Source organism: Drosophila santomea, unplaced genomic scaffold (assembly GCF_016746245.2).
Source record: "Drosophila santomea strain STO CAGO 1482 unplaced genomic scaffold, Prin_Dsan_1.1 Segkk101_quiver_pilon_scaf, whole genome shotgun sequence".
In the NCBI taxonomy this organism is placed as follows: domain Eukaryota; kingdom Metazoa; phylum Arthropoda; class Insecta; order Diptera; family Drosophilidae; genus Drosophila; species Drosophila santomea.
The window spans coordinates 1,488,905-1,511,720 of NW_025318933.1; the positions used below are offsets into that span (position 1 = coordinate 1,488,905).

General features: G+C 36.4%; 1 protein-coding gene across 1 annotated transcript in view; it reads right to left on the minus strand.

Moving 5' to 3' along the window:
* Positions 1–585: 585 nt before the first annotated feature.
* The window catches only part of LOC120457473 (putative serine/threonine-protein kinase STE20-like), a 69,014-nt gene continuing 46,783 nt past the window's right edge, over positions 586–22,816 (minus strand). The window contains exon 4 of the mRNA XM_039645023.2: positions 586–820. Within this exon, the coding sequence (XP_039500957.1) occupies positions 753–820 (68 nt within the window). The 3' untranslated portion in view covers positions 586–752. The remainder of the gene's footprint in view (positions 821–22,816) is intronic.

Here is a 22,816-nt window from a genome sequence, read left to right on the forward strand (position 1 = left end):
GCAACTGCGACCACTGACTTCTTCGGCTTACAATATTAAAGAGTATGAGATTAGTCTACTGCACAGTTTTGGCGGCTGCGTGACCCAACATATTAAATAAATTCAATTAAAGTTAGCCACCGAAATAACCTATAGTGAACGTAATTACTTAACGATAAAAAGAATAAAAATGAAATTAGGTTGACGAAAATTAAATTCTAATTTTTTTTTTTTGCTTTTATCAACTATAAAACTTGGCCTTATATACTATATTTTATCTTATTAATAAATGAATAAAATTTTTATAATGTTTGGATAAATAAATATAGTTTTCCTTATGTGAAAAGGCGAAAAGATAAAAGGGTAACACCTAAATTAGGGATTTACCATATAGTGCCAAAGGTAAATCATAAAGGGTGGCTACAGAGGCGGGTTACTACACCATCAGTGTAACCCCATTTCCATTAGATATACTGGCATAGCGGCAGCATACACCCATAAGCTCTCAGAATTTCGTTCTTTCTTTTAATTTTTTTTTTGCATTAATTATAAATCTTACTCATCTACGTAATAGGCACGGGACTATAAATAAAATTCAATGTGGCCTTCTGATAATTAACTTTATTAATTCTTTTTTGGTTGCTTATAATTTTATTGTCAAAATATAGTACACTAAATTTTAGTATTTGGGCCTTCAGCAAGGGCACCACAGTGATCCAAAAAACGTTTTAGATTAAAGTAATATATATATCAAATAACAACATAAAAGTTTCTTAAAATATCCAAATTGTATCATTTGGTTGATGGTTGTGGGTGCCCTGAGCATCACAGAATATTTCATCTGGAACGAGAGGGAAAATGTATATATATTTAATAAAAAATCAAATACAGTAACCCTTTTTAAAGTATTTGGTATGTATAAAATCTTAAATTCATTAAAACCAATAGAAATACCAGTTACTCAGCTAGTGGAAGTGCGAAGGAGCAACTTCAACACTGACAGTTTTTGGAGATTTGTGGGCGTTACAGTGGGCGTGGCAAAAAGGTTTTTAGCAAATCGAGATAAATTTACGGCTGACAAAATGCCAAAAAAAATCAATATATTTTTAAAAGTGTGGCGTGGCAACAGATTTTTGGCAAATTGATATAAATTTACAGTAATTATAAAATTATAAAAAAATTAAAAAATATCAAAACATTTTTAAAAGGTGAGGGCGGTTTCTGGGCGTTTAAGTGGGCGTGGTATCATGAATCGACAACTTGCCCTGCGTCTATGTCTCTGGAGCCTGTATGCTTAATCTCTCTCTAGCCGGACTTGGCCAGATGAACTCGGCTATTGATCCTGATCAAGAATATATATACTTTATATGGTCGGTAACGCTTCCTTCTGCCTGTTACATACTTTTCAACGAATCTAGTATACCCTTTTACTCTACGAGTAACGGGTATAAAAGGGCTATGAATTTACTGATAAATCAATTTCATGCAATAAATATGCCTGAACGTTTCATTAAATTCGGTTTCATTGAATTCGAACCCTGGCCAATCACTACGTAACTGATTTTGGATGGACTTCTGATTCGGCGGAAAAAATGGGAAGAGGATTTATCAATCAATAAGCTGTCTACCTGTGACACTATGGAGTCGTTTTTGGAGAACAGGCAGGATGATGTAAAACTTGGAACTTAAACGACAGGCCACCAGGTATAATACAATTTTGCACAAATATAACCAAAATACACTTATTACTTCTGCTAATAACTCAAATAATTTTTTTTTGACCAAAGTGCTCTCGATTTTTAAATTTGAGACCGAACCTTCGAAGTTGCACCTTTGCCTTAACTATTTGCGCAAGGGACATAGTTTACAGCAATGCATGTCGTCTTACTGTAGATATTGCCGCATAAAGCATCACCCATTATTGCATATGAATTATGACCCATCCGTACCATCCACCTCATTTTCAACACCGTCATGTGGCCCAAATTGGAGCTCTCAGCCATTGCCATCTACTTCATCAGCATTAGTAGTATGCTCTCATTCATCATCGCAACCTGATTTTAGATTCTGTCTCTCAGCTAAACTTCATAACTTCTCGCTTAGCCAGTTAACTGAATGTGAATTATAGAAGATCGCAAACTTGATTTCGGATTTCTGATAAGGTATTCGATATTCTTGCGCAATCACGGGATGCAAGCTATTGTGCTTAATTCGCAGCTGTTGTGACTCACAGTATCACGGATTACCAGCCCCATTTAAATGATGGAAGAAACCAGAAAACATTTCGCTCGCTGATCCTTATTTCAATCAATCACAACGAATTTATCTTTTAATTGGCGTTCGTTTGTTTTCGAAATAATTTCTCTGGGACAAATTGTTTTGGACAGGACGTTGCTAATTCTTTAAAAGACCAAACTTGGTTGGATAGTTTCAACAAAAAACGGTTTTAGCAGCCATCATCCAGAACCCTACAGATCATTCTTATGATGAAACACTTACCACAATAGTAAAGTGATTCTGGGATATTGAAGACTTAACTTCGTTAAAGCCACCTTTGTTGCTAAAACCATTTAATGAAAATTGCACTCGACTTGGTAGTGGTCAATACTCTGTTCGCCTCTTGTTTAATTCAGGATTCGAATCTCTAGGTGATTCCTAGTGCCTGGCTCGTCGTCGTTTCAGAAATTGGAAACCAAAGCTGGATAAAAACGCAGCCCTAAGGGCTTAGAGCATTTTTACGGGAGTATATATGTATCTTGTAACAAAGGAAATATCGGTACCTTAATTCTTTTGAATAACCATTGCGTAAAGGCACAGGAAGTACGAGCACAAAGCTTCGTGTGGTGTTTGATGGATCCGCTAAAACAACTTTTGGTAGCCCCCTTAAGGACATACTTCTTGCAGGTCCTATAATATAGCAAAAAATCTTTAATATACAGCTTCGCTTTCGATTTTTTAAAGTGTCCCTTTGTGGAGATATCTGCAAAATGTACCGTTGCGTGCGTGTTTCGTACCCGGATGACTTAGTACGGTGTATCGTTCGGCGAAAGAACTCCACGAAAGTGTATAGTGTTCTTAAATTTAACACCGTGACTTATGGAACCAGCTGTCCTCTTCGCTATAAAAGCCAGCTCTCTTATGATAAGGAGAAATCATTTCCTGTTTGAGCAAAAATGGTTCGTAGAGATTTCTATGCTAACGATTTAATCTCTGGCGGGTTCTGAGTTGAGGAGGTGATAGAAAGTCATCGTCATGTGAAGGAACTATTGTCGCGATGCCACTTTCCTATCCGTAAATGGTGTCCAAATGAGTCAGCAGCCCTGGAAGGAGAGTCTGACTGCGACAAGGAGCAGTGGATCGGACATCGCCAAAGCATTGGAATTAGTCTGTTGTCCAGCTTCAGATCAGCTTCTATTTAATTTCTCTCAAACACCGTACAATCATCGACCCACCAAGCGGATTGCATTGTCAACAATAGCCAAACCCAGTGATCCACTTGGTCTAATAAACCCAGTTGTCACAAAATCTAAGACTTTTCTGCAATCTCCATGGAGTGCTAACTCATTTCCAGAGCCAATTCTTTCGTCTTAGGGGGAGTTCACTTTATTATGTTAAGGATGATGTACACTGTTCTCCAGTGATCTCTATAGTTACGCGGAAAACTGTTTTTAAAATGCTGGTTATTTGCCTGCAAAAATTAAACTCTTTTCCAAATGTTTTTTCTGTGTGGAGGCCCACATACAAAAGCCTTTATAACACAATATATTGATAAAACACATTTATTAAAAATAAGTAAATAATATAATATAATAATATAAAATATAATATAATATCTCAAAACATATCAATTGCAAAATTCAAAATAAAATATTTGCGTGATTTTATATGTCATGCATGTCAACCTTAAAAAGTCAATTTAGTATTTTTTAGAAACAACGTCATGGTTCCATGACCGAAAAATAGTTTTTTGATATAGTTGTACACAATTAAGTGCTTAAAAGGGTATGATCATAAGATCACAATTTAGGCATACTTGCGAAAAGAAAACAAGAGAGAACGCTATAGTCGAGTTCCCCGACTATCTGATACCCGTTACTCAGCTAGTGTAAGTGCGAAGGACAGTTTTTGGCGGTTTGTGGGCGTTAGAGTGGGCGTGGCAAAACGTTTTTTGGCAAATAGATAGAAATTTACAAGACTAATACAAAAATGAAAAAATATAAAAACATTTTTCAAAAGTGTGGGCGTGGCAGCTTTGGGCGGTTTGTGGGCGTTAGAGTGGGCGTGGCAACCTGAATCGACAAACTTGCGCTGCGTCTATGTTCCTGAGATCTAGTTCCTGAGATCTAGACGTTCATACGGACAGACAGACGGACGGACAGACGGACAGACAGACGGACGGACAGACGGACATGGCCAGATCGACTCGGCTACTGATCCTGATCAAGAATATATATACTTTATATGGTCGGAAACGCTTCCTTCTGCCTGTTACATACTTTTCAGCGAATCTAGTATACCCTTTTACTCTACGAGTAACGGGTATAAATATGGCAGTTAGTATGCAAAATCGGAAGGATCAAATAAACATTTTCTGAAATAGTTTTTAAGAAACACTTGTCTTCGCAGAATACCCAGCCCTAATAATGACCGCATTCCCTAAGAGCATTGGGCCATTAGACACCCGACTTTCATGGAAACATAAGCAGAAGTTAGAAGTTAAAAGTTAAGGTCTTTAGTCTGTCATATTTTCGTTTTTATTCATCTGTTGTGCAAATGAAATATGAAAAATGAAATGAAAGACTAGTCTGGATCATTGGAAAAGATAAGCTGAATTAATAAAGTACAGAGTCGTCCTGTCCTAAAGGATCACGAGTCGGCAGATACTGTACTTCGAGAATGACTAGACAACGGAGAGACCCGTGTCAAAAACACACTAGTGACCATTCGTCACTTGAAAGAAAACCAAACCCTTAAGAAATCCCTACTTTGAAACCAGTCCAATGAGAATTCTAAGATATGCGGAAATGAATCCAAAGCGCCCGATAATACCGCCAAAGTGATCGATGTTATAGATCAAGTAATAGATCACGATCACACGGACGAGATCTTAGGCACCGTACTCTTTATTTCATTTCCGTGGTGAAATCTTATAGAAATTATCGTGTTTCCAATCCCGTGCCTTAAATAAAACTGAAAGGGAAAAGCAGAACCAAAAGTCTAACTCCGAACAAGAGTATAAACAGTGAAGTGCTTCATATATAAGGCACAGTAAATTCAAATAATAAATAATAAATTCAAAATATAAATTACATTGTGAAGAACGTATACATTACATGTATATGTATACATATATACAAATTAGTATTTCCAAATACCCAGGAGTAAGGAATAAGTCTTTTGAAACACAGTTCCATTTCGAGTTACTATTTATATATAGTGACATATCCATAAGTCCCTAAGACTTAAGCACATGCCTACACACTAATACACATACAACATGTACACCCAAATACACCCACACACCCATACACCCAACACAACTCTGGATGTACCCAACAGATACCAGATACCTGATAAGTCACCCACTGGTAGACTAAACATCCGTTGCCTAATTTAAACAATCTATGCTTAAGCCCTCGCATCATCGTTGCGTTCCCACGTTCAAAGCTCGGACTCGCAATCCCGAAAACAGAAGTATTAGATTTCAATAAACAAAATTATAAGATTCTAAGAGCACTTGTATCCAAGAGCGAATGCACTTGAATCCAAGAGAAATGCGAAGACTATTAAAGTCAGCAACTCCAAAGCTTTTCTCTTCATTTGATCAGGACCCTAAAGTCTAAAGTCCATATTAGAAAAGCTCGAAACCGAGGCTTGAACGTCAATCAAATCAGAGTAATTATCAGAGTTCAGTTTGAGACCTAATAATAATCGGTCGGTGTTCTTCTCAACTAAAAAATATTGTAATCATTCAGTAAAATAAAATTATATTTTTTTACATATGAGTATTGCGATAATTTAATTGGCGCAGTCGGTAGAATCTGTTAAATAAAGAGTCCTTTTAGTACGGTACTGATCCATTGAAGGATACGCTATACAACTAGCTATCCAGGATCGGCGAATTAAAACAGCAAGACAATTTAAAATCCCGTGCGGTCGGAAACAAAATTAATTAAAATTTTTAATTCCGTAACTTAAAACAAAGAATTTAAATAAACAACGTGTATCCAAATACTTATACAAATACACCATGGCAGTTCCGCAACTTTCGGAAACCCACCTAAATCAATTATTAAATCAAATTAAAGAACTGAACTACTACGATGGCACACCTGGCAAGCTGTCTGTGTTTGTTAACCAGGTCGAGCAGCTACTCAACTTATACCCTACCCAAGATGCCAGACAAGCACACGTTATCTACGGAGCAGTGAAACGGTTACTAGTGGATGCAGCATTGGAGGTCGTGACCCAAGAAAGAGTAAGCACATGGCTGGATACAAAGACGGTCCTGGCGATGGCATTCAAGGATCACAGGCCCTACATACAACTTATAAGACAACTGGAGGATACATCATACCCCGGAAACATCTGTAAGTTCATCGAGAAGCTCGAATCACAATATTGGATTATGTTTGACAAGTTAGAATTAGAAAGCGACCCTGTAGATAAATCAAATTACACTGAAATGTTAAAAAGAACTGTTAAATCTGTAATAGATCGAAAACTGCCGGATAGAATTTATATGTCATTGGCACGCAAAGATATTGATGTTATTTATAAATTAAAACAAACTTCAATGGAGCTAGGCCTCTATGACCAGAAAATCAGAGTTCTAATAGATCAGAAGAGAACAGACGCAGGAACAGGGGAAATCATAGTCAAAGCAATAATCAAAGATATTGCAATAATAGAAATTACAATCACAGCAATTATTATCCTGGAACGAATCAGAATAACAATACGCAACATCAAAATTCGAATCAACCTACAATAAATCAAAATCAGTATTCCACTCGTCCCATACCGGTTAATCAAAGGGGAAATTATTACACGTTTAGAAGGGAGTTAACACAAGGCCAACAAAACAATCCTCTTAACAATTCCCTTAATTTCCAACCTTCAACTTCAAATAATACTAACGGTCAGATGCCGGTAAAAAGACAACGCGAAAGTCAAAGTGGCCAAAGCAGAATGGATGTAAATTTTCATCAAACTGCCTCGGACACTCAAGTGACACAGGAGGACGTACCAGTCCCCATGTAAAAATAGGTTATCATAACAAAATTTACAAGGGAATGATCGACACAGGTTCATCCATCAATATCATTAGGGAAAATTTTGAAAATTTAGAAGAAAAAGAAGAAGATCTAACAGTGTATACCATTAAAGGGGCAATAAAATTAAAGAAAAGCATAATAATGAAACCCACTTCAGTATGTCCGTCTGTTCAGAAATTCTATATCCACAAATTTTCCGACAATTATGATTTCCTGTTAGGTCGAAAGTATCTAGAAGATACGAAAGCTAAGATAGATTATGATAACGAGACGGTAACTTTAGGTTCAAGAACCTTTAAGTTTGTGTATGGAGAAAAGAAGGGCGAGACCGCATCTAAATGCCTCGACCCACAACAAAAGGATGATTCCACTCCAGTGGAGGAAATCAATCCAAAGATGCAAAAGGTTAAGACCGCACCAACCAAAGCATCAACAACAAAAGAAGGAGACCGCATTACAAAAATGCCTCACTTCAAAAGTTGTTAGTGACACAGTGGACAATGATGTAACACATCTCGATGCCATGTCCGTTGACAACGATATAGTCAACTTCGCGATCAACAATGAGTTACGCGAATGTAACGAGTACAGACTCGAACATCTAAATGTAGAGGAAATCGAATATTTAAAGAAAGTTCTATACGAATATAGAGACATTCAGTACAAGGAAGGCGAGAATTTGACCTTCACCAGTACTATTAAACATGTCATCCAGACTCAGCATGAGGATCCAGTATACCGTAAACCCTATAAATACCCCCAAAGTGTTGACCAAGAAGTCAACAAACAAATCAAAGAAATGATAGAGCAAGGGATCGTTCGCAAATCAAAGTCCCCTTATTGTTCTCCTATTTGGGTGGTCCCCAAGAAGGCAGACGCCTCTGGGAAACAAAAATTTAGGTTGGTAGTTGATTACTGGAATCTAAACGAGATAACTGTTAATGACAAATTCCCCATTCCTCGAATGGATGAGATATTGGATAAATTAGGTAGATGCCAATATTTTACCACCATTGATCTAGCTAAGGGTTTTCACCAAATCCAGATGGACGAAAATTCTATTGCAAAAACAGCTTTTTCAACTAAGCATGGGCATTACGAATATACACGTATGCCTTTTGGCCTAAAGAATGCTCCAGCTACATTTCAGAGATGTATGAATAATCTTTTGGAAGATTTGATTTGAGAAACTGAGAGACGCCAACTTGAAGTTGCAGCTAGACAAATGTGAATTCATGAAAAAAGAAACTGAATTCCTGGGACATATTGTCACAACAAATGGCATTAAACCAAACCCAAACAAAACCATTGCAATCACAAATTTTCCGTTACCTAAGACACCTAAATAGATAAAATCATTTTTGGGATTATGTGGGTTCTATCGCAAGTTTATTCCTAACTTTGCCAAGATAGTTAAACCCATGACCCTCAAACTTAAGAAAGGTGCTGTAATAGATATTAAATGTAAAGACTACATCGAATCATTTGAAAAACTAAAGATTTTGATAACTTCAGATCCGATATTAATCTACCCCGATTTTTCGAAGCCTTTTTCTCTAACAACTGACGCGAGTAATGTAGCTATTGGTGCAGTGCTCTCACAGAATCATAAGCCCGTTTGTTATGCCAGCAGAACGCTGAACGAACACGAAATCAACTATGCTACCATTGAAAAAGAATTGTTAGCTATAGTTTGGGCGACAAAATATTTCAGGTCATACTTATTCGGCAGGCCATTTGAAATAATGAGTGATCACAAGCCATTGGTATGGCTGAATAATATCAAAGAGCCAAACATGAAATTACAAAGGTGGAAAATCAAACTTAATGAATTCGATTATAAAATAAAATATCTTCCAGGCAAAGAAAACTATGTCGCGGATGCTCTTTCCCGCACAAAGATAGAAGATATCATGGTTGGCGAAGTCGCAAACAGCGCAGACGCAACTATACATAGTGCTAATGAAGATAATTTAAATTATATATCCATAACGGAGAGACCAATCAATTTCTTTTCTAGACAAATAGAGATAGAAAAAGGCGACAATGACACAACAAGTGTAATCCACTACTTTCAAAAACTAAAGATTAAAATAATCTATAAAGAAATGACACTTGAACTCGCCAAAACCCTCATTAAGGAATATGTGTGCACCAAGAAAAGCGCAATTTACTTCCCTAATGATGAGGATTTTCTGATCTTCCAGAGAGCACTTACCGAAATCATAAGCCCTAACAATTTCACAAAACTATTGAGATGTACCACGAAGCTAATTGATATACTAACTTATGCAGAATTTAAGGATTTAATCCTAAAAAGACATAAGGAAGTTTTACACCCAGGTATAGAAAAAACCATTAATTGGTTTAAAGAAAAATACTATTACCCAGATAGTCAAAAGCTAATTCAAAATATTATTAATGAATGTGAAATATGTAATCTAGCAAAAACAGAACATCGAGACACTAAATAGACATTTGAAACAACACCAGAAATATTTAACACAAGAGAAAAATACGTGATAGATTTTTATCTCACGGGTAACCAGATCTTCTTATCTTGTATTGATATTTATTCAAAATTTGCCTCCCTAGTTGAAGTAAAAAGTAGAGATTGGCTAGAAGCGAAAAGAGCCATTACTAAAATATTCAATGATATGGGAAAGCCACAAGAAATTAAAGCAGACAAAGATTCAGCTTTTATGTGCATAGCTTTGCAAAATTGGTTAAGATCCGAAGGCGTACAAATTTCTGTAACAACCAGCAAAAATGGTGTATCCGATATAGAAAGATTTCACAAGACCGTAAACGAAAAAAGAATCATCGGTAGTGAACAAAATATCGAAGATAGGTTTACAAGGTTCGAAACAATCTTATACGTCTATAATCATAAAACTAAACATAATAGTACAAAACGATCTCCGGCAGACATTTTTCTATATGCAGGCAGCCCAGACTTTAACGTACAACAAAACAAAATTGATAAGATCGAATATCTTAATAAGAATAGGCATGATTTTGAAGTTGATATAAAATATAGACAGGCTCCACTCGTGAAGAGTAAAATCACCAATCCATTTAAAAAGACAGGAAGAATTGAACAAGTAGACAGTAAACATTTTGAGGAAACAAACCGCGGCAGGAAAATCGTTCATTATAAATCAAAATTCAAGAAACAAAAAAAGATTAATAAGAGCAAATACGATAATTCCAGACCAGCCAGAGAAGCGCAAAGTACGCAATATATTTCTAATAATGCTTAGTTGCATGTTATCACTTATCACTATGGTCAAATGCAGCAACATCGAAGTAAACCCAATAAGTGCGAAAAATGGATACCTTATAATCCAAGCCGGAACGATGGAAATTCCAACCAGCTACGAATACCACTATTTAAGTATAAACATAACAAAGACAATGCTTATGTTCGAAAATCTAGTAACTGAAGCAAATGACTATCCCAATGTACCTCAGATACAATATTTAGTCGATAAACTAAAACGGGAAATAAATGGATTAAGAATTATTAACAGAAGTAAAAGAGGTCTCTTGAACGTAGTAGGGAAGGCATATAAATACTTATTTGGTACATTAGATGAAGACGACAGGGAGGAGTTAGAGGAAAAAATTAATAACATGTCAGAAGACTCCGTTAAAACCCATGATCTAAACATGGTTATCGACATAATTAACAGCGGTATAGACATAATTAATAGGCTCAATGTGGAAAAAGAACAGAACCAACAAATTGCGATACTGATATTCAACCTACAGCAGTTTACAGAATACATAGAAGACATCGAGTTAGGTATGCAATTAACCAGATTAGGGATCTTTAACCCAAAATTACTAAAACACGGTTATTTGAAACACATAAATTCGGAGAAAATGCTAAAGATAAAAACATCAACTTGGCTCAAGACAGACACGAACGAAATTTTGATTATATCCCACGTTCCTAGCGAGGTCACTAAAGTTCCGATATTTCAAATAGTTCCGTACCCAGATGAACATAACTATATTCTAACCGAGCAAATATTCGATAAGTTTTATGTATTCAATAACCAAGTATTTCATAAAGATACAGATAAATTAATATTCGACAAATGTATTGTTGGACTTATTAAACATCATTAAAATTAAAAATTGTACCATGCAAATAGATGAATTCCTAATTTCTAATAATGTAGCAGATTTTACACAAACGATTTATATCACCAACAATGTTACACGCTTAGAACCAATAAATCACTTAGAAACAAAAGAAATGATAAAATTACATGTAAAACACTACAACTTTTTCCAAATTATATGCATTACAACTTTTGTCATCATGATAATTAGTTTGACTCTGTATTTAGCATATAAGTTTAAAAATATACCTAAGAAAATTATTGTCAAATATTGTAAACAAAAAGAAGAACATCCGCACCTTGAAACTAATGTCAAAGAAAATATTCAACCAGAAAACAATGTTATGATATATCCAAATTTAACGACCTGAGGACAGGCCAAATTCAATGATTGGGGGAGTGACATATCCATAAGTCCCTAAGACTTAAGCACATGCCTACACACTAATACACATACAACATGTACACCCAAATACACCCACACACCCATACACCCAACACAACTCTGGATGTACCCAACAGATACCAGATACCTGATAAGTCACCCACTGGTAGACTAAACATCCGTTGCCTAATTTAAACAATCTATGCTTAAGCCCTCGCATCATCGTTGCGTTCCCACGTTCAAAGCTCGGACTCGCAATCCCGAAAACAGAAGTATTAGATTTCAATAAACAAAATTATAAGATTCTAAGAGCACTTGTATCCAAGAGCGAATGCACTTGAATCCAAGAGAAATGCGAAGACTATTAAAGTCAGCAATTCCAAAGCTTTCTCTCTTCATTTGATCAGGACCCTAAAGTCTAAAGTCCATATTAGAAAAGCTCGAAACCGAGGCTTGAACGTCAATCAAATCAGAGTAATTATCAGAGTTCAGTTTGAGACCTAATAATAATCGGTCGGTGTTCTTCTCAACTAAAAAATATTGTAATCATTCAGTAAAATAAAATTATATTTTTTTACATATGAGTATTGCGATAATTTAATTGGCGCAGTCGGTAGAATCTGTTAAATAAAGAGTCCTTTTAGTACGGTACTGATCCATTGAAGGATACGCTATACAACTAGCTATCCAGGATCGGCGAATTAAAACAGCAAGACAATTTAAAATCCCGTGCGGTCGGAAACAAAATTAATTAAAATTTTTAATTCCGTAACTTAAAACAAAGAATTTAAATAAACAACGTGTATCCAAATACTTATACAAATACACCATGGCAGTTCCGCAACTTTCGGAAACCCACCTAAATCAATTATTAAATCAAATTAAAGAACTGAACTACTACGATGGCACACCTGGCAAGCTGTCTGTGTTTGTTAACCAGGTCGAGCAGCTACTCAACTTATACCCTACCCAAGATGCCAGACAAGCACACGTTATCTACGGAGCAGTGAAACGGTTACTAGTGGATGCAGCATTGGAGGTCGTGACCCAAGAAAGAGTAAGCACATGGCTGGATACAAAGACGGTCCTGGCGATGGCATTCAAGGATCACAGGCCCTACATACAACTTATAAGACAACTGGAGGATACATCATACCCCGGAAACATCTGTAAGTTCATCGAGAAGCTCGAATCACAATATTGGATTATGTTTGACAAGTTAGAATTAGAAAGCGACCCTGTAGATAAATCAAATTACACTGAAATGTTAAAAAGAACTGTTAAATCTGTAATAGATCGAAAATTGCCGGATAGAATTTATATGTCATTGGCACGCAAAGATATTGATACTATTTATAAATTAAAACAAGCTTCAATGGAGCTAGGCCTCTATGACGCCAGTCCGGAAAATCAGCGTTTTAATAGATCAGAAGGGAACAGACGCAGGAACAGGGGAAATCATAGTCAAAGCAATAATCAAAGATATTACAATAATAGAAATTACAATCACAGCAATTATTATCCTGGAACGAATCAGAATAACAATACGCAACATCAAAATTCTAATTAACCTACAATAAATCAAAATCAGTACTCCACTCGTCCCATACCGGTTAATCAAAGGGGAAATTATTACACGTTTAGAAGGGAGTTAACACAAGGCCAACAAAACAATCCTCTTAACAATTCCCTTAATTTCCAACCTTCAACTTCAAATAATACTAACGGTCAGATGCCGGTAAAAAGACAACGCGAAAGTCAAAGTGGCCAAAGCAGAATGGATGTAAATTTTCATCAAACTGCCTCGGACACTCAAGTGACACAGGAGGACGTACCAGTCCCCATGTAAAAATAGGTTATCATAACAAAATTTACAAGGGAATGATCGACACAGGTTCATCCATCAATATCATTAGGGAAAATTTTGAAAATTTAGAAGAAAAAGAAGAAGATCTAACAGTGTATACCATTAAAGGGGCAATAAAATTAAAGAAAAGCATAATAATGAAACCCACTTCAGTATGTCCGTCTGTTCAGAAATTCTATATCCACAAATTTTCCGACAATTATGATTTCCTGTTAGGTCGAAAGTATCTAGAAGATACGAAAGCTAAGATAGATTATGATAACGAGACGGTAACTTTAGGTTCAAGAACCTTTAAGTTTGTGTATGGAGAAAAGAAGGGCGAGACCGCATCTAAATGCCTCGACCCACAACAAAAGGATGATTCCACTCCAGTGGAGGAAATCAATCCAAAGATGCAAAAGGTTAAGACCGCACCTAAGTGCCTTAAACCAAAGCATCAACAACAAAAGAAGGAGACCGCATTACAAAAATGCCTCACTTCAAAAGTTGTTAGTGACACAGTGGACAATGATGTAACACATCTCGATGCCATGTCCGTTGACAACGATATAGTCAACTTCGCGATCAACAATGAGTTACGCGAATGTAACGAGTACAGACTCGAACATCTAAATGTAGAGGAAATCGAATATTTAAAGAAAGTTCTATACGAATATAGAGACATTCAGTACAAGGAAGGCGAGAATTTGACCTTCACCAGTACTATTAAACATGTCATCCAGACTCAGCATGAGGATCCAGTATACCGTAAACCCTATAAATACCCCCAAAGTGTTGACCAAGAAGTCAACAAACAAATCAAAGAAATGATAGAGCAAGGGATCGTTCGCAAATCAAAGTCCCCTTATTGTTCTCCTATTTGGGTGGTCCCCAAGAAGGCAGACGCCTCTGGGAAACAAAAATTTAGGTTGGTAGTTGATTACTGGAATCTAAACGAGATAACTGTTAATGACAAATTCCCCATTCCTCGAATGGATGAGATATTGGATAAATTAGGTAGATGCCAATATTTTACCACCATTGATCTAGCTAAGGGTTTTCACCAAATCCAGATGGACGAAAATTCTATTGCAAAAACAGCTTTTTCAACTAAGCATGGGCATTACGAATATACACGTATGCCTTTTGGCCTAAAGAATGCTCCAGCTACATTTCAGAGATGTATGAATAATCTTTTGGAAGATTTGATTTGAGAAACTGAGAGACGCCAACTTGAAGTTGCAGCTAGACAAATGTGAATTCATGAAAAAAGAAACTGAATTCCTGGGACATATTGTCACAACAAATGGCATTAAACCAAACCCAAACAAAACCATTGCAATCACAAATTTTCCGTTACCTAAGACACCTAAATAGATAAAATCATTTTTGGGATTATGTGGGTTCTATCGCAAGTTCATTCCTAACTTTGCCAAGATAGTTAAACCCATGACCCTCAAACTTAAGAAAGGTGCTGTAATAGATATTAAATGTAAAGACTACATCGAATCATTTGAAAAACTAAAGATTTTGATAACTTCAGATCCGATATTAATCTACCCCGATTTTTCGAAGCCTTTTTCTCTAACAACTGACGCGAGTAATGTAGCTATTGGTGCAGTGCTCTCACAGAATCATAAGCCCGTTTGTTATGCCAGCAGAACGCTGAACGAACACGAAATCAACTATGCTACCATTGAAAAAGAATTGTTAGCTATAGTTTGGGCGACAAAATATTTCAGGTCATACTTATTCGGCAGGCCATTTGAAATAATGAGTGATCACAAGCCATTGGTATGGCTGAATAATATCAAAGAGCCAAACATGAAATTACAAAGGTGGAAAATCAAACTTAATGAATTCGATTATAAAATAAAATATCTTCCAGGCAAAGAAAACTATGTCGCGGATGCTCTTTCCCGCACAAAGATAGAAGATATCATGGTTGGCGAAGTCGCAAACAGCGCAGACGCAACTATACATAGTGCTAATGAAGATAATTTAAATTATATATCCATAACGGAGAGACCAATCAATTTCTTTTCTAGACAAATAGAGATAGAAAAAGGCGACAATGACACAACAAGTGTAATCCACTACTTTCAAAAACTAAAGATTAAAATAATCTATAAAGAAATGACACTTGAACTCGCCAAAACCCTCATTAAGGAATATGTGTGCACCAAGAAAAGCGCAATTTACTTCCCTAATGATGAGGATTTTCTGATCTTCCAGAGAGCACTTACCGAAATCATAAGCCCTAACAATTTCACAAAACTATTGAGATGTACCACGAAGCTAATTGATATACTAACTTATGCAGAATTTAAGGATTTAATCCTAAAAAGACATAAGGAAGTTTTACACCCAGGTATAGAAAAAACCATTAATTGGTTTAAAGAAAAATACTATTACCCAGATAGTCAAAAGCTAATTCAAAATATTATTAATGAATGTGAAATATGTAATCTAGCAAAAACAGAACATCGAGACACTAAATAGACATTTGAAACAACACCAGAAATATTTAACACAAGAGAAAAATACGTGATAGATTTTTATCTCACGGGTAACCAGATCTTCTTATCTTGTATTGATATTTATTCAAAATTTGCCTCCCTAGTTGAAGTAAAAAGTAGAGATTGGCTAGAAGCGAAAAGAGCCATTACTAAAATATTCAATGATATGGGAAAGCCACAAGAAATTAAAGCAGACAAAGATTCAGCTTTTATGTGCATAGCTTTGCAAAATTGGTTAAGATCCGAAGGCGTACAAATTTCTGTAACAACCAGCAAAAATGGTGTATCCGATATAGAAAGATTTCACAAGACCGTAAACGAAAAAAGAATCATCGGTAGTGAACAAAATATCGAAGATAGGTTTACAAGGTTCGAAACAATCTTATACGTCTATAATCATAAAACTAAACATAATAGTACAAAACGATCTCCGGCAGACATTTTTCTATATGCAGGCAGCCCACACTTTAACGTACAACAAAACAAAATTGATAAGATCGAATATCTTAATAAGAATAGGCATGATTTTGAAGTTGATATAAAATATAGACAGGCTCCACTCGTGAAGAGTAAAATCACCAATCCATTTAAAAAGACAGGAAGAATTGAACAAGTAGACAGTAAACATTTTGAGGAAACAAACCGCGGCAGGAAAATCGTTCATTATAAATCAAAATTCAAGAAACAAAAAAAGATTAATAAGAGCAAATACGATAATTCCAGACCAGCCAGAGAAGCGCAAAGTACGCAATATATTTCTAATAATGCTTAGTTGCATGTTATCACTTATCACTATGGTCAAATGCAGCAACATCGAAGTAAACCCAATAAGTGCGAAAAATGGATACCTTATAATCCAAGCCGGAACGATGGAAATTCCAACCAGCTACGAATACCACTATTTAAGTATAAACATAACAAAGACAATGCTTATGTTCGAAAATCTAGTTTTTTAAATTAATTAACATCTTTATTTAATATTATTCAGGAACAGGTCAATTAAAGCCTCTAGTAACTGAAGCAAATGACTATCCCAATGTACCTCAGATACAATATTTAGTCGATAAACTAAAACGGGAAATAAATGGATTAAGAATTATTAACAGAAGTAAAAGAGGTCTCTTGAACGTAGTAGGGAAGGCATATAAATACTTATTTGGTACATTAGATGAAGACGACAGGGAGGAGTTAGAGGAAAAAATTAATAACATGTCAGAAGACTCCGTTAAAACCCATGATCTAAACATGGTTATCGACATAATTAACAGCGGTATAGACATAATTAATAGGCTCAAGGTGGAAAAAGAACAGAACCAACAAATTGCGATACTGATATTCAACCTACAGCAGTTTACAGAATACATAGAAGACATCGAGTTAGGTATGCAATTAACCAGATTAGGGATCTTTAACCCAAAATTACTAAAACAAGATTATTTGAAACACATAAATTCGGAGAAAATGCTAAAGATAAAAACATCAACTTGGCTCAAGACAGACACGAACGAAATTTTGATTATATCCCACGTTCCTAGCGAGGTCACTAAAGTTCCGATATTTCAAATAGTTCCGTACCCAGATGAACATAACTATATTCTAACCGAGCAAATATTCGATAAGTTTTATGTATTCAATAACCAAGTATTTCATAAAGATACAGATAAATTAATATTCGACAAATGTATTGTTGGACTTATTAAACATCATTAAAATTAAAAATTGTACCATGCAAATAGATGAATTCCTAATTTCTAATAATGTAGCAGATTTTACACAAACGATTTATATCACCAACAATGTTACACGCTTAGAACCAATAAATCACTTAGAAACAAAAGAAATGATAAAATTACATGTAAAACACTACAACTTTTTCCAAATTATATGCATTACAACTTTTGTCATCATGATAATTAGTTTGACTCTGTATTTAGCATATAAGTTTAAAAATATACCTAAGAAAATTATTGTCAAATATTGTAAACAAAAAGAAGAACATCCGCACCTTGAAACTAATGTCAAAGAAAATATTCAACCAGAAAACAATGTTATGATATATCCAAATTTAACGACCTGAGGACAGGCCAAATTCAATGATTGGGGGAGTGACATATCCATAAGTCCCTAAGACTTAAGCACATGCCTACACACTAATACACATACAACATGTACACCCAAATACACCCACACACCCATACACCCAACACAACTCTGGATGTACCCAACAGATACCAGATACCTGATAAGTCACCCACTGGTAGACTAAACATCCGTTGCCTAATTTAAACAATCTATGCTTAAGCCCTCGCATCATCGTTGCGTTCCCACGTTCAAAGCTCGGACTCGCAATCCCGAAAACAGAAGTATTAGATTTCAATAAACAAAATTATAAGATTCTAAGAGCACTTGTATCCAAGAGCGAATGCACTTGAATCCAAGAGAAATGCGAAGACTATTAAAGTCAGCAACTCCAAAGCTTTCTCTCTTCATTTGATCAGAACCCTAAAGTCTAAAGTCCATATTAGAAAAGCTCGAAACCGAGGCTTGAACGTCAATCAAATCAGAGTAATTATCAGAGTTCAGTTTGAGACCTAATAATAATCGGTCGGTGTTCTTCTCAACTAAAAAATATTGTAATCATTCAGTAAAATAAAATTATATTTTTTTACATATGAGTATTGCGATAATTTAATTATATATAAATAAATATATATATGTGGGGTTTTATTATTATAATATAAGTTTTATTTGAATTTTGTAACAAATAATATAGGATATTGAAATTAATCGTCACCGTCGTCGTATTGTTGTCGATCTCGTAGCCACACAGGCAGAACGCACAACTTCCTTCTTCTCCGAGCAAAAAAACAACTCCACTCTCTACCGCTGTCGTAAAGCACTTCGCCCTCGTAGCGTTGCGCTTTTGCTCCTCGTTGATCGTCGTGTTTGCGAATTCGCTACCTCGCTAATTCGCCATCATCTTCATCTCGTCGTTGTTATCGTCGTTGTCGTTGTCGAGGGATGTTTCATACTAGTGGGATTAGGGTAAACAGCCAAAAACCAATCCCACATTCGGCCATTCTGACTAAGCTTTCGACCCGAATGCTTCATCGTCATCGCTGTCATCGTTGCCAATTGGCCATGGCTTCATATATTCCGCGCACGTTGCAGAATTCTTTGGTCCATCGCTGTTGCCTACTTTTTGGACATCATAGGCGTTGTTGTACTTCACCTTTACAACTTTATAAGGCCCCAAAAACTTAGGTTTCAGCTTTAGGCCACTACCAAACTGGGTACGTTTAATAGCAATTAGGTCGCCAATATCATATCGTCTTGCTTGCTTGCGTCCCTCTTGTTCTCGTTCTGCAGCTTCAATATCTGAGTCTTAGCCTTTACTCGTAACTCGTTGCGTTCTTCATTGAAAACTGCTACGGCCTCTTTGTTTATCAAGTCTCGTATCTGAAGATCATCTTTCGTTCTCATTTTGATACCAACCAGTAGCTCAAAAGGCGTCGTGTTAATGCTTCTGGTAAATGTTGAGTTGATCGCCTGTTGCACTCTGTTGACATTGCGGTACCATTTCGTGGGGTCATCGACACTTAGCTTTGAGAGTACTGAAATGATAATAGAATTTAGTCGCTCAACCTGTCCGTTTACCCTTGGCAAGCCAGTAGTCGTCTTCACTAGCTTTATTCCCTCGTCCTCGCAATATTTCACAAAGTCTTGCGATGTGAATGCTGAGCCTCTATCCGAAATAATGAATGCTGGGATGCCAAAGTTAACACTTTGGTTGCTGAGCTTCACAATCACCTCGTTTGCTGTGGTTGACTTCGTAGGATAGAGCCAGCAAAATTTCGTAAAAGAATCGATTACGGCCAAAATGTGTTTGTAGTCTTTATGCGTTGACTCCAGCGGACCCAAAAAGTCAATATGGTAGGTAAACAATGGGACGTCTTCTTTCTGGAGTGGGTGTAGTAGTCCTTCTTGCTTGCCTCGTTTGCGATCCGTTAAAATGCATGGAATACAGCACTCGATATATTTTTTAATCTTGTCTTCAACGTGTGGTATAAAAAATTCTCGGCAGATTAACTCCTTTGTCTTCTTAGCAGCAAAATGACCTCTGTCATGGGCACTGCTAATTACTCGCTTTTGCATTTCGTTTGGCACTACTACCAGCTCATCGACACCTACAAGTTTGTACAGCACACCTCTTTTTAAAAAGTAGTCATCGTATACTTTATTTTCATCGCTTAGATCTTCTTTGATGGCTCTTATCTTCTCGTCGCGTGCTTGCGCATCCTTCAAAGCAGTACTTATGCTATCTCCTTTTATGAGCATCACTGGATACCGGCTGAGAGCATCGACATGCTTCTTTCTCACGCCAGATCGATGTTCAACTGTATAGTTATATTCTTGTAGAAAAAGAATCCAGCGAGCCACCCTGGTGCATAAGCTTTGTTTTTCTGAAGTTTTCGTAAAAGCGTTGCAGTCTGTTACTAGTTTAAAATGAATGCCTAACAAATACACCCTAAACTTAGTCAAAGCTTCTATGACTGCCAATATTTCTAACTCATAGCTGCTGTATTTACGCTGTGCATCTGTGGTCTTTTTTGACATAAAATACACAGGATGCAGCTGACCATCGTCGACGTTCATCTGTAATAAAACTGCTCCGAATCCATCAATAGACGCATCTGTATGCACTTCCGTCTCGTAAGTCTGATTATAAATACTTAAAACAGGCTTCTCAGTTAGTAACTTTTTCAAAATATTAACTGCATTCTCTTCGTCCAAATCAAATCTGAATCTAGTGTTTTTCTTTGTCAACTCAGTTAAAGGTCTAGCTATTCCTGCGTAATTTGGTATAAACTTTCTGAAATAGCCCGTCAGGCCCAAAAAACTTTCTACTTGCTTAATAGTTTGTGGCATCTTGAATTTGGATACAGCTTCGATTTTCTCTGGTGAGGGGTAAATTTTGCGATTTTCTATAACATGGCCCAGAAATTGAATGCGCGTCTTCAGAAAATTGAATTTTTTCAAATTAAGCTGCAGACCATAATCTTTGCACGTCGCAATAACTTCCTTCAAGTTTTGTACAGCGTCTTGTTCCGTCTTAGCGGGGATAATAATATCATCTACGTAGGGCAATGCGATTCCTCTGCGTGACAGATCCCGAAATATCGCATTAACGTGGCGCTGAAAAACGCCTGGCGAATTTGAAAATCCAAAGGGTACTTTCAAAAACTGATATTGTCCTCGGTGTGTCACAAATGACGTATATTTTCTGCTGGGTTCAGCAACTGGTACGTGGAAAAATCCGTTTTTCAAATCGATTGTACTGAATATTTTTGCCTCTTGCAGACGATTCAACTGGTCCTCAATGAGCGGTAATGGGAAATGGTCTTTAACAATTACTTTGTTAATTCTGCGATAATCTACACACAGCCTTACAGAACCGTCGTGCTTTTTTACAAGTACTATGGGACTTGTAAACTCGGATGTTGACTCTTCAATTATGTCATTCTCAAGCCACTCTTTAATCTGTTCGTCAACAATATGCAATTGGTTTTATTTTATTGGAGTCGCGGTCATTCCCGAATCCAATTAGAACGACATTGCAGCTCTCCAGCTTCGGCTTTCCAATATCACAATAAAAATCTTCCCGTATGATATTGAATTTACTACCCGTATCGAATAACGCCGTACACTTTTTATTTGCAATATAAACTTCTTTGCTGGTCAAATCGTTTTTTGAAATCAAACTGCGAGTGTTCGTGTTTAAAACATTTTTGTCAATATTTGCGCACTCTTTAGAAATATGTCCGTACTGATTACATTTGTAACACTTTCTGCCTTTTTCTTTATTCTGGCAGTTATTCAACACATGTCCTTTTTCACCACAGTTGTAGCATTTCAGCTCTTTTTTCGCGTCTTTGTTTACATTCTGATTTTTTCTGTCTTTCTCTTTCACAATGTTCTCATTGCGCTTCGTTCTGTCTTTCTCACTCTGATTTTTGCTATTATTGTTCCGAAACACTTTAGTTTGTCTTTAAATTGACTCATATTTTTGGCACCATATAATATTGATTTGTTTACACTTTTTTCGTCGATGCCGTCAATTAAATACTGTATGAAAGCGTCATCTGCAATTTTACCTCTAGAAGCAATATTTTTCATTCTATAAAAGTACTCGAAAACACACTCGTTGTTGCCACGTTTCGTTTGCGCGAGTTGCTCGTGAACTAGCTTGCTGCTGACACTTGACATAAATTCGGATAGCAATGCTACTTTGAGAGAATTCCACGAATTTAGACCTCTCTCGCTCAACACATAAAATTTTGCAATTCCTTTAAGTGTTTTTTTTGCAAACAGAAACTTCTGGAAGTCATTCCAATACATAAGCGTCGCTTGCTCTTCGTACTCTTCTATCCATACTTCGATTGGAATAGTGTTAGTGCCATCATAACTGCGTATGCTCTCTTCAACGTCGCGAAAACTGATCGCAAAGCGTGGCGTCGACATACTGTCGTTTTCAGTAAATACGTTGCGCCTGGTATTCATATCGTCTACTCCTTGTACATTTTCATCACTTCTTTCGGCGTTCGTTGCTCTGTTCGGCGTCTGGAATACAACGTTTTCTGCTTCACTGTCTGTTTCATCGTCTGTTTCGTCGGCTT